At 31.1% G+C, this 13,196-nt stretch overlaps 2 protein-coding genes across 5 annotated transcripts; one reads left to right on the forward strand and one right to left on the reverse strand.

Moving 5' to 3' along the window:
- Window positions 1-815: 815 nt before the first annotated feature.
- On the reverse strand, window positions 816-5,054 carry LOC115874796. 4 transcript variants are annotated; one of them, XR_004048905.1, is made up of 4 exons: window positions 4,859-5,054; window positions 3,829-3,958; window positions 3,336-3,771; window positions 816-1,466 (listed from the first exon to the last, which is right to left on the reverse strand). XR_004048905.1 is itself a non-coding variant. In XM_030890078.1 (2 exons), the coding sequence occupies exons 1-2, from the start codon at window positions 3,502-3,504 to the stop codon at window positions 1,165-1,167; spliced, it is 471 nt and encodes a 156-aa protein (XP_030745938.1). In that variant the 5' UTR covers window positions 3,505-3,765; the 3' UTR covers window positions 816-1,164. The 4 variants fall into 4 exon arrangements, 1 of the variants encoding a protein (XP_030745938.1); XR_004048906.1 differs by having other exon boundaries at window positions 3,336-3,490; window positions 3,550-3,771; window positions 3,829-5,054; XR_004048904.1 differs by having other exon boundaries at window positions 3,829-5,054.
- A 1,415-nt stretch (window positions 5,055-6,469) lies between these two features.
- Window positions 6,470-8,829, forward strand: LOC115874797 (DNA repair protein RAD51 homolog 1). The gene is made up of 6 exons (XM_030890079.1): window positions 6,470-6,731; window positions 6,905-7,252; window positions 7,309-7,517; window positions 7,576-7,705; window positions 7,830-7,968; window positions 8,172-8,829. The coding sequence occupies exons 1-6, from the start codon at window positions 6,654-6,656 to the stop codon at window positions 8,276-8,278; spliced, it is 1,011 nt and encodes a 336-aa protein (XP_030745939.1). The 5' UTR covers window positions 6,470-6,653; the 3' UTR covers window positions 8,279-8,829.
- The last annotated feature ends 4,367 nt before the right edge of the window (window positions 8,830-13,196 follow it).

The raw sequence follows: 13,196 nt of genomic DNA on the forward strand, positions 1-13,196 counted from the left end.
GCGCAATAATAATATCTATAGAAAGTAATACTATTACAAAGCGTAATATAATGAAACCTAAAATCTAAATCACATTGTAACTACTGAATCGACATAAATGTTCTTACTAATCTAACCACTAAATATAGTCTGTACGATATTATTTAAAATGTACGTTACTGTTTAAGACTGAAAATATAGAAAATCTAAAACATAAAAACTAGAACGTAAATCTACACTTGTACACAGCTGTTCTTTATGTAATCTTGCTTCAAACAGTAGCAGCGCGAGGAGGTCTAGCATCTCTGTACTGTCTGTCGGCGATCCAGGCTTAGAAATGGGGTTGAAGCAGCACGGGGCTCAAGCCACATCCACGCTGGGGCACTCTATGTGTAAGACAAATCAATCCTATTGGGGACACTTGTCCATGGGACATCCGTCCATAAGATAGTGGCACAAGAGAACACTACTAGGACCTTGAAAAATAGTCCATACCTTGGACACTTGTCCGTAAGACAATGTCCGTCCATAAGACCCTCGAAATACTTCTGAGGGCTCAATAAATAATAAACAATCTGTCCTTTCTTCCAAATGACATTCTGGAGGACAAAAGCAAAGGGACGCCAACGTGCCAGCCAAATACAAATACAAGTTGGGACATCCGTAACTCTACCCTGTAGCTTCGAAATGGCAGCTGATTCAGATAATACAGCAAGATTTAAATAATCACCATTTCTCAAAAACTGGGACTAATGGCGTCTGACAGGTCAAACAGTCTAACCAAAAGTGAAGTTAGATCACAGAGAATTGACAGAAGCGATGTTGACAGCGCGCGCTCCCACAGAGCAATAACAGGGTTGTGCCAAACCATAACAGGGTTGTGCCCAGACATCATATATCATAATCAAAGACATGTAACGAACTAAAAACGCTACAATACTGTTGAATTTTTGTTCTGTATCAAAGTATTGAAGACGTCCTCCACACAAATATTTTCTTCCATTGTGTTTACTTAGTTGTTTAGAAATTAATTTAGAAAGATTGGAAATGTAGCAATAATGAAAATTTCCATCATCATTGTTTATCAATAATAAATTAACATGAATATTTTTTTATCACTAGAAAAATGTAGAGGACCAATTATTTCATATTCTTCATTATTAGAAATTTTATTATAATATTTTTCTAAACCGTATACATTGATAGAAATATTGTTTTAATGTCTAATGTTATTGGAAAATCAATACCTGCAGTGTTCAAAACTGTTGAATAGTATGGGTGTGATAATGTTTGAAAATCAAAACCTCTTGGAGGATGAAGGGCTGCAACTACGGACCACGCGAAGCAGTAGTCATCGTTATTTCTTATGTTGACGACAGCTTGACGTTGTGTTATTTCGGGAGGAAGTTCAATAAACGATGACGCTCTCAAAGGATTGAATTTATTGATGTTTATCTCCAAAAAAAGAAGATTTAGTAAAATCCATCCTGAAACAAAAAAATAAAATTAATTCATTATGTTACATTTTATATTAAAATTATAAAGCCGCGTCCAAGCTACTCGAACAAAATGTTCGCGAACATAATATAATTAAACAGATACTAAGTGAAAATTGTGAGATACGTAGATTTATAAATAATAAAGCCAACAAGTACAGCTAGCCTAGGCCTATTAAGGTGCGCGGAGCGCCGAACGGCTAGCTTGTACGCCAGAGCGTGCGTCTGCCTATGCTAGAGCGCGCGCGTTCTTTTTCCGACGGGTGTTGGTAAATCAAAAGGAGCGAACGGCGTGCATTTCGGCGGACATTGTACCGGACACTTGGAAGGGTCTCATTTAATTTCGGGCGTCCATCTGTGATTTTTATTTTTTACCGAGTATTCGACAATGGGGGACGCAGTTATTGACTGGGATCGTGAAAAACATTTACAACTAATTTGTTTACACAAAGAAAAGATTTTACAATTTTAATTTTATTGTGGGTTGAGTGTGAATAGCTATGTATCTAGACTTCGTCCATATAATTTCATTTTTGTTAATAAAGACCTTTGAATGAAAAAATAAAGACCTTGAAAGCTGGATGAATTTAATTTTTATTAAAAACCGGAATTATGGGATTCTGAAATTAAAAATTACTACTTAATAGGAAGTTTGACACCGGAAATGAAATTTTACCATTGCATTTTTAAATATAATATACCGGGTGTTTCTGAAAAGTGGTTCACTTCTATAGCTTTTTTAATTTTTTAGATAAAAAATGAGATTTGGTATGTTAGTATAGGACATAAATCAGGATTGATCGACGTTTTCATTTATTTTCGGTCACTACCTATTTCACCGGAAATTACAACAACTTTTGATTTAAGTGGCACCCTCGGTATTTTTTTACCGTATATGACAGAAAATGACATTTTAAATATAATGATATATTATATGTCAACTTTTGACATTTTGAATTTAAAAATGGCCATAAATAAACGTAACGACAATTTTACTCCAAATACCAAGTATACCAAATTATTCGTAAAAAATGCTTTTTCCAAATATGCTATAAGCCTGCCTCGTACCATTTGAAAAATTTGAGTTATCATTAAAAATACGATTTGGGCATCTTTTAAGCGGTCATGAAAGGATACGAAAAAAAATTACACGATCAAATATATGTTTCCAAAGTTCTTTGATTACAAATTAATAGTTTTAACTCAGTCTTGGCACTCTAGACTGAAATTTAAAATGCTATTTTTATTTAATTGGAATTGTCTAAAATTGACGTATGGTATGTCATTCTATTCAGAATGTCATTTTCTATCAAATAAAGTAAAAAAGTACTAGGATACAATCTAAAAATACAAAGTTGTAGTCATTTCCGGTGAAACAGGAAGCGACCGAAGGTAATTTAATACGTCCATCAATCCCGATTTATGTCATGTACTAACAAACCAAATTTCGTTGTATTATCTGAAAAAATAAAAAAGTGAGCCCCTTTTGAGAAACACCTGGTAGAATCGGCTGAAAATGAATACAGGTCTTAAAAATACACTATAACGAATAATCTACCAAAAGACCCCTGTGACCCTCCGCTTGCTAAATATTGATTCTTCAACAATAAAAGTTCTTAAACTGTTTACCGGTTAGTTTATTTAATAAAATGCTTGCACTCGAAAAAACAGCGACTACCTAAACGCATCCTAGATCTATAGAACAAACTGGTTGTCGTATTCTTCCCCGCACCTCAGTCCTCGGGACCGATGCGATGGGCTGTGCCGTCGTTTATGACCTGCTGCTACGAGTATATAGTGTGAATTATATATGTTCGCGAACGTTTTGTTCGAGTAGCTTGGACGCGGCTTAACACTTACCAGAGTCCTTTTCTGCGAATTCATCAGTCTTATGGTCAATAATTGTTAAAAAATCTTCTATTAAGTCCTTTGTTGCACTGCTGTTACAAATTATTTTAAAAGGTGTATTGAACAATTTGACATCATGATTATCGCTACTGGGGTTATAGTAATAACTAAAAAGCTCCATGTTAATTTTAAGACAAACATGTTTTTTCAATTGGTTGTCAAACACCCGTAGAATCTTTTGTCCCAATATTTTAAAATAGTTTTTAACATTCAAAATATTTTCTTCGGTAGATAATCTGTATGATATTATCCTTTCCTTGAAAGCTGATTTTATTACTTGAATTCCCTTTTCCTCCAACGTTTTACAGTTTTTTGTGACTGTTTGAACGCAGATGACCAACCCACAAATTTTGTAAAATATGTTCTTTACATTGTGAACAATATTTTTCTATAAATGAAATTATTGTGTTAGTTTAATAAATTATACACAATGGGAATGTCTTACTTTTTTCTTCAGCTGCTGACCTACCCAAGAGACAGTTTAAAAAAGAAGACTTTGTGCACGCATTGTTTAAGTGACGAGTTAAACTGTCTTTACGACTGAACGACTTTTGACAAGATGAACATGTGAACATCTATCAATTTAATTCTGTGAGAATTTTTTAATATAAGATTATGTTGCATATTTGAATCTGATTTGAATATTTGAAAGGTTATGAATAAAATTTGGAAAGAAGAATGTGATAATATATTTTTCAATTTAATAAAAAAAAATGAAAAAAATGCAAATATTTAATTAAATGAATCCACTAACGTATCAAAACATTGTTTTAAACATTCTATTCCTGCAACATTTTCTTCATTAATAATAATTTTTGCAACACCATTTTGAAGCGCGAAACCTAAAGTTTTTAATTTTGAATACGGTTTTAGATATTTTCTTAATGTTTTAGTTTTTTTAGTTATTATAAAAGATGGTTTTGGATACGAAATTGTATTTTGTGACGGTTCATTTTCTTCAGAACTAAAATTTTCGATAAATGGTGACAAAGAGGAAAATGCTGATGAAATAGGGAAAATATTTCTATTATATTGAGGATTACTTTTTTGTGAACAACAAATCAATTCTTCGTCATCAGAATCATTAACAGGTAGGGTTATTAAATTATTTTTTAAATTATCTTTTGAACTGGAAGCTACACTATCATCTATTTTTTTTCCTTAGAAGACGCATGTTAATAATTCATCACATTTTATCACAGAATCATTTTTGTTATCGGTATCGTCAACGATCACTTGTGTATGTGTTAAAAAATCGTCTGTTATCACGTCCTCACTGTTGTCAAATTCGTTTATAAATTTATTTAGTTTGTTATTTATGTCGATGTCTGTAGTAATATCCAATTTTGTGTTGAGATTTTTTGTGTCAATAGAAGTTGATTCTGTATTTAAAATAACACGAGGATTTGAAAAGTTTTTGAAGGCGACAACTTGCAATAAATTAATTTTGTGATCCATTTTAAAAAAATATTTACCTGTAAACAGTTAAAAACAAAGTCACAAATCTGGTCACACGAACCATAAAATAATTAACTATTTTAAATCTGTTCTGTGATTAACTAGAAAGAAGTGTCAACTCTGTGTTAAATCGTGGAAAATGGTTATGTTATAAGTTATAATTGGGTTATAATATGTCTTTGGTTATAATCGTTGCAGTCTGCCAGCCATAGCTGCCAGCCAACTGCCAGCCTTGCTGCCATGATACAAAGAATACAAGGTATGATATTGCGCAGGTTGGTCACTACGTCACAGGTGATAAACGGCTCCATTGGTCGGCAAGTTCCGCGCGCCAATTTCAAATTGTCAAACAAATGACACAATAAACGTCAAAATAATTTTTCAAATGTCAAGCACGATGATTTGACATAACTTTTAGGGTTATGTCCTAATTCTTCCCTATTTTAGGTCTTTTTTTATTAGTGGCAATTGCACAATATGGATATTTTTTTGTATGGCGTATGACGTCACAGGCAGGGTTCGGAAAACTACATGTTACTTTTAAAAACTACATAAACTACATTACATGTAGTTAATGTAGTTTATGTAGAGGGTGTAGTTTATGTAACCTATGTATGTAACTTTCAAATATCAAAGGTTTGAGGTGAGGTTATAAGAAGTTGAAGCTTTAAAAACACATAATGTATTTAAGAAAACGGAAGAAATATGGCTTTAAATATAATATTACATCATATTATCTCTATTGCACCTCATACAAAGGAAAATTATTCATAATATCAATACATAGTTTATTAACGTAGTTTTCATGTAGTTAATGAACTGGAAAAGACGTAGTTTTGAAGAAAAACTACACGTAGTTAATCAGGTAAATTACGTCTTAATTAACTACTTCCGAACCCTGGTCACAGGTGGTATGCGCAAACTTAACGAAATTGGGGCCGCTATCGATCATACCATGTTTTCTTTGTACCATGCTTGCTGCCATCCAGGGTTCGGAAGTAGTTAATTAAGACGTAATTTACCTGATTAACTACGTGTAGTTTATCCTCAAAAACTACCTTTTTTTCCGTTCATTAACTACATGAAAACTACGTTAATAAACTATGTATTGATATTATGAATAATTTTCCTTTGTATGAGGTGTAATAGAGATAATATGATGTAAATATTATATTTAAAAGCCATACTTTCTTCTGTTTTCTTAAATACATTATATGTTTTTAAAGCTTCAACTTGTTATAAACTCACCTCAAACCTTTGCTATTTGAAATTTACATACATAGGTTACATAAACTACACCCTCTTACATAAACTACATTAACTACATGTAATGTAGTTTATGTAGTTTTTAAAAGTAACATGTAGTTTTCCGAACCCTGCTGCCATCTCGCTGCCAGCAGAGAACAATCATACCACAGAATCGTACTAATCGTAGAGAAGCGACAAAACCACGGCATATAAATCACACGGCAGGCCGATTCGCTTTGGCGGGAACCAAGGATATATAGAAGAAGGATATTCAACTCCCTATCGGGCTATGTTGGAAAATATGCCGTATTTTGTCGAGGAAGAGGATTTCGTCACGACACTTCCATATCTCTGTCATTCTCCCACTTCCATATCTCTGGTTATTGTACCAAATAAAGACGGAAGACAAATGAAAAATGACATGACAGTTGGCGGAAAGTTTGTTTTCTTTTTTCTGTTGCTTTCATTTGTTTATATTATATTTGATTTTTTACCGATTACTCTGCCGATTATTAACAATTTAATTAAAAAGTAGTTATTAATTTCCGTTGATAATAAATTAAAATGGATCAGGCTCTTACAAGTACTAATAGGAGCGAGGAGATCGATGATGGAGGTCCACAACCTTTAACTAGACTTGAGGTAATTATTCAAACAAATCCTCAAGAAGTTTAGTAGTTTTATTTTTAAACTTATTTGTTGTTTTTGGTCAATTAACATATTATACAAGCTATAATAGGTAGATTCATAAACCTTAATTGATATAGAAAATAGAAATTAATACTTAATTGATATTATATATATTGTTTTTTTAGGCTAACGGAATAAACGCCGGGGATATAAAAAAGTTACAAGACGCAGGCTACCACACTGTAGAATCAGTGGCCTATACTCCAAAAAAATATCTGCTGTCGATTAAAGGCATTTCAGAACAAAAGGCTGACAAAATACTTGCAGAAGCCTCAAAGTTAGTGCCTATGGGTTTCATGACAGCTACGGAATTTCTCCAAAAAAGATCCGATATGATCATGATCACAACAGGATCAAAGGAGTTAGACCGGCTATTAGGTGGAGGTATTGAGACTGGTTCAATCACAGAAATGTTTGGAGAATTTCGTACAGGAAAGACACAAATGTGTCACACTTTAGCTGTTACGTGTCAGGTATAATGATAAGTTTTCTTCAGTATTTTTGGTAAAACTAGGGTATATAATTTTAGTTACCCATTGAAAATGGAGGAGCCGAAGGCAAATGTCTCTACATTGACACAGAAGGATGCTTTAGACCAGAAAGGTTCCTATCAATAGCTGAGAGATATCAAATGGATAAACAAAGTGTTTTAGACAATATCTCCCATGCCCGAGCTTATAACACAGACCATCAGACTCAGTTATTGATTCAGGCTAGTGCTATGATGGCTGAAACTAGGTATTCTTGTTTTATTTGAAATTCTATATTTGTTTTGATAGTGTATTTTTATTTGTAGATATGCCCTTTTAATAGTAGATAGTGCAATGGCTCTTTATAGAACCGATTATTCTGGAAGAGGTGAATTAGCAAACAGGCAAATGCATTTAGCTAGATTTTTAAGAATGTTGCTGCGTTTAGCTGATGAGGTACTAATATTTTTTTTATATTTTAAGATCACTCTTTTTGTTGTAAAATATTTTTTTTATTATATATTTATATGGAAATATCTTTGTAAATTTAAGAAAAATACTTAAAAATATAATGTTTTAGTTTGGTGTAGCTGTAGTGATTACAAATCAAGTAGTAGCACAAGTGGATGGTGCTGCAATGTTCAATGCTGATCCTAAAAAACCCATTGGTGGAAATATTATGGCTCATGCCTCTACAACAAGACTTTATCTGAGAAAAGGTAAGTAATTTATTTAGTATTACCAATTTTTGACAATAAGGAAAAATATGGAATCTCATAGAATCTATGTAAAACCGTGTAGCTATAATTCACAGTAATATCAGTTCAAAGATGCTCTGAAATTCCATGACAATATACTCCAAAAATATTCAAATTTGTTGCGTTATTTTATTTGAAATCTTTTTTGATTTCTATGTATGTAGGTCGAGGTGAGACAAGAATGTGTAAAATATATGACTCTCCATGTTTACCAGAAGCTGAAGCTATGTTTGCTATAAATCCAGATGGTATAGGTGATGCCAAAGAATAATTTCAAATACAGATTCTCTAATTTGTGTGATATTACATCATTTTGTGTTATTTTAAATAAGAAACTATTTTAACTTTCTTTAAAATAAGACAAATTTTTGATTGCATTAATTCTTAAAATAAATATTTCTATTTGCTAATTATGGTTTGTTGAAATAGAAATATAAATACATATTGGAAAAATTATATTTATAAAACAACATTTCATCAACGAGATTTCCCTATTCAATTAAATTTAGAATTTTAGTGTATATAAACCTATACTTTGTGTAAAATATCCAATGTAGAGTATAAATTCCATAGAATAACCAATGTGCCTTTCTCAAATATAAAATTATTGTATAAACATTTGTAGATAAAGGTAAATTTTTAATGCATTTTTTTCTGTAAGTGAGGATTTTTCTAAGTTGGTTCTAACTACCTAATATAAATGTAGCTTAATTTTCATAAAATATGATTTGTGTGAGCTACTCAGTATGCATATGGACTTAAATTTAGTGATGTAAAAAAGATTTGTTATAGTTTTTAATAAAATTTTATAAAACCCTTTATTATAGTTGTTTTTTTTATTAAAGAAAACTGAGATGATGCTTATAGATATCTTTATTTACCTTTGGTAGCATAATACATATTTAAATATAGTATAAGTTCAATAAATATTAGATACAAACGGAACACAAAGCGTGATCCTTTTTAACATGTTATTTTGTAAAAATCCTCTTGTATAATAATTTTAACTATTTTCTTAAAGTTTACTGTGCATTTTAGAATATATTTATATAAACAATTTTATAAAGGAAATATTTATCCTCTTCTCGGAACAGTTCTAGAAACCAAAAAGTATATACTAAAATAGGTATATTGTTTTTTTTTAGAAACAGATTTTTTATTACTGTATTACTTTATACATTACTGAAAAAATATTAAAAAATACCATGTGGCTATAAAAAATACAATATGTAGATGTACAAGTACCATACGATAAAAAAAACGGCGTCAACTAAAATTACAGTGATGTTTTCCAAGGCAAGTTTTACGCCTTTTTATTCATATGGCATAAAATGCAGTTTAAAAATACCATTGCAATAGACGTAAAATTAGCATTTCAATTTTAGCTTTATTACTGCACACTATAACATTTTGGTCTATTGAAAATTCTTAAATGTTAAAATTATAAATAAGCATATGTTTCATAAAGTATTTATATTCTTACATTGTAGCTTTTACTCTAAAAAGGAGTTTGAATAAATCACAAGCAGTTCTCACTGTCAGCAGCAACAGCTATAGTAAAAACCGGACACGAAATACAGGGTGTCCCAGAAATAAGTGCAAGTATTTTAAGGTTAAGGGGTCGTAGATCTGGTCAAAAGAAACATTTTTTCTCTTTACCGTTTTTCAAATAAGTCCAAAATAACCGAATTATTTTACTTTGAAAATTTCCAAAAAAAAAATGATTTGCTAAAATTTTGAGAACCACTGGTTCTTTTCTGGATTTTCTTTCATGTAAATTTAAGCTACTACCTATGTTGCCATATTATCAAGAAATTATGTTTTTTAACTTAAAACAAAAAAATTTCCACAATTTTCTTTCGCAAAAAATACCTCATAGGCGTGTTTCTGACGCCGGAATATACTACCAGTTAAAATACTTGCATTTATTTCTGGGACACCCTGTATAGTAAAAGGTTAAACTGCAATGTCATTTTTTCCATTTTCCACCTACTGTGGCATACTATTTATTACATCACCAATAAATACAATTTGATCGAAAAAAACAACGGCGTTAGCGATGGCTATGAAATGAAAATCGCTGTAATTTTATATGTAAAATTATATGAGGAATATCATCGGTGTTCATTTCCAAGCCAACTGGACGTCGTTTTTTTTCGATCATACGGTATTATCTATGTTGATTTTATATATTTCATAGACATAGTAGGCGTAAAAATAAGTTAATATTTTTTTTTATTCGAAGAAATAAACATTTGGCAGTATACAGTTTTACTGAGGTCAATAATTTTAGATATTAAAAAATTTTTAATATCAACACCCATATAAAGCTATAATAATAGGTAGTAAAAGGATGATTATGTTTTAAAAAGCCATATATGCTGCTATACAGGGTGTCCCAGGCTGAGCGTGCATTAGGAGTTTCTAGAGAACCACAATATCTAGATCGGAGATTTTTTGCACATCATTGTTTTGCAACGAGACCTATCGATTAAAAATATTTTCAATATGGCGGCACTTCCGGAAATACCGGAAGTTGACAGCAACTTTCTTATTTTAAATGGGTGCCCATATTTTTTATTACGTACTTAAATTCCCTGTAAAATTCTATGAATATTGATGTTAAACACTCCATAACATTGATGTTAAACACTCCATGAGAAAAAAAAAATATTTAAAATTTTTGGACGAAAAAGCTACCTGTCAAAAAAATTTGTATAGCCTAAAAGTCAAATTTAGTGATTACCACAGCCACTGTGACATAAAGAGAAGACATGTGGCTACCTATTTCAAAAATTAAATTGGTCAAATGTCATATAATATTGGCGGTAGCTGTCATGGAATTGAGCGATTAAAAAATTATCATAAATCATTTTTTTCAAATGGAAACCCACTTTTTTTATTTCACTGATGAAAAGGTTTTTCAATTCGTTACTTTTTAATTATACATGTTCCTATACCTAAAATCGTTTTTAAGTTTTTTAAGATTTAATTTGAAAACGTATATTTTTCTTCATTTTATCTAGCTTCCTTTGACATTAAGTGTCAAACGGTCAGACAATTTATTTCCGTCTGCCAGAAAACGAATCATTTGAATTTCCTATATTATAAATACTGCCTGCTTGAGAGTTTAAAAAGTGTATTTATAAAAAAATATATCTCGTATTTTCGCTCTTTAGTAATATCTAATAGTTGATTTTATTAATAATATTCCGTATGATCCAAAAAAAAAACAGCGCAAAGTTAGCTCGGAAATGATGCTGCTTTTTGAACAAAGCGTCACAATATGATATGGCCAGATCTATTGTTTTACATCAAAGTGACGTTTAAAGTCATAGGCTACTGGTTAAAATCAAGAAAAATATACGCTTTAAAACTGAATCTGAAATAACTTAAAAAAAGATTTATTTTAGGTATAGGAACATGTATAGTCAAAAAGTAACGAATTGAAAAGTCTTTTCACTAGTGACATAAAAAAAGTGGGTTTCCATTTGAAAAAAATGATTTATGATAATTTTTAATCGCTCAATTCAATGACAGCTGCGGCCATTATTAGATGACATGCGAACAATTTAATTTTTGAAATAGATAGCCACATGTTTTCTCTTTATGGCACAGAGGCTGTGGTAATCACTAAATTTGACGTTTAAGCTATACACATATTTTTAACAGGTTTTTTTCGTTTAAAAATTTTAAATATTTTTTTTCTCAAAAACGGTCAATGTTAGGTATAGAGTGTTTAATATCAAAATTCATAAAATTTTACAGAGAATTTAAGTATGTAATAAAAAATGGGGGCACCCATTTAAAATAAGAAAGTTGCTGTCAACTTCCGGTATTTCCGGAAGTGCCGCCATATTGAAAATATTTTTAATCGATAGATCTCGATGTGAAACTATGATGTGCAAAAAATCTCCGAGCTTGATATTGTAGTTCTCTAGAAACTTCTAATGCGCGCTCAGCCTGGGACACCCTGTATATGGGTAAGGGAAAACGATCTCTATTGTATAGGAATTTTTAAGTAATTAAAAATAATGCATACATTAACACATTTTTTTTGTAACCTTAACATATTTGGCAACATTAATTACAGTTTTCTGATAGTCAGTTTTGTGATCTTTTGAGAGAAAAAATTACATTTGAAAATAAAAAATACCAATAGGGTATTATATTACAAATAATAATATACTCCTAGATGATATACATACATACATCAATCTCAATATTCTAAAAAAAATATTCATTACTAGCCTTGTTTGTATGAATTTCAAATAAAAAATTAAATAAATAACTAATGCAAATTGTGAGACCTTTGATTTATGCTGTATTTATTTATAATCACATGGTATATATAGGAACTTAGTAAAATTAAATTAATTTATCCTTTCCTTTTCCCTTCATGAAAGCATTATAGGCATAATATTTTTCTAGATTTATTAGACTAGAGGCGGATCGTCATCGTCATCCTGACCAATCATAAACTCATCATAATTCCTATTTCTTTGGTTCAGTCGGTGTCTCAACCATTTTACTAACTCATACCTCTTACTAATATAAATACTACATATCACAAGTACAATTAGGCATAGGGGGATCAGAATGCCAGCTAGCAGACTTCCATTGCCCTGGTTCTCCACAAGACTGGAATAACTAACAGGGGGGCTGGGCTTTATGCAAGCCCCATTCTCACTAACAAAGTCTGATAGACAGGTGCATGTATTGGTTGCAGGATCACATTGTTCTGTAGAGTTACAGCTAGGGTTAGTGATAGTCTCTGTGGCATTACAACTTTTTCCAACTAAAAAAAGGCGACATATTACGGCCGTAACTAAAATATCATAGGCCAAACCTGAGAGAAATAACATTTCTTTGAGGGCTGGACTCATTATCTTTTTAAAATAAAGTTAATATTTTCTGAATATATCTTCTTAAAAATTATTTAATAGTTGGTTTAATAGTATGATGAGTTATATTTGAAACTAGACAGTTTTTTGAATATAGGTAGACATATTCATAGATGTCCATAATGTTACTCCAAAGTGCATTTAAGTACTAAAATATTGAGCAACTGGGTTCTTTTAGAAATAGTAATATTGTATTTTACCCTCTACAGTAATATCTAAGGTAATATCTAATGTATTATATTTTTAGTTATTTCCTCAACTAAGTTAATTAATGTAACGGTAAAT

The sequence above is a fragment of the Sitophilus oryzae genome, unplaced genomic scaffold, assembly GCF_002938485.1.
Source record: "Sitophilus oryzae breed Bouriz unplaced genomic scaffold, Soryzae_2.0 scaffold_1297_pilon_pilon, whole genome shotgun sequence".
In the NCBI taxonomy this organism is placed as follows: domain Eukaryota; kingdom Metazoa; phylum Arthropoda; class Insecta; order Coleoptera; family Curculionidae; genus Sitophilus; species Sitophilus oryzae.

What these genes read in the sequence shown, in the direction of transcription:
- LOC115874796 (XM_030890078.1), bottom strand. Translation starts at nt 3,504, where the DNA reads ATGGAGCTTTTTAGTTATTACTATAACCCCAGTAGCGATAATCATGAT. An exon ending in ATTCGCAGAAAAGGACTCTG is followed by an intron (nt 1,467 to 3,335) that starts GTAAGTGTTAAG and finishes TTTTTGTTTCAG; the next exon opens with GATGGATTTTACTAAATCTT.
- LOC115874797 (XM_030890079.1), top strand. Translation starts at nt 6,654, where the DNA reads ATGGATCAGGCTCTTACAAGTACTAATAGGAGCGAGGAGATCGATGAT. An exon ending in CTTTAGCTGTTACGTGTCAG is followed by an intron (nt 7,253 to 7,308) that starts GTATAATGATAA and finishes ATATAATTTTAG; the next exon opens with TTACCCATTGAAAATGGAGG. An exon ending in GCTATGATGGCTGAAACTAG is followed by an intron (nt 7,518 to 7,575) that starts GTATTCTTGTTT and finishes TTTTATTTGTAG; the next exon opens with ATATGCCCTTTTAATAGTAG.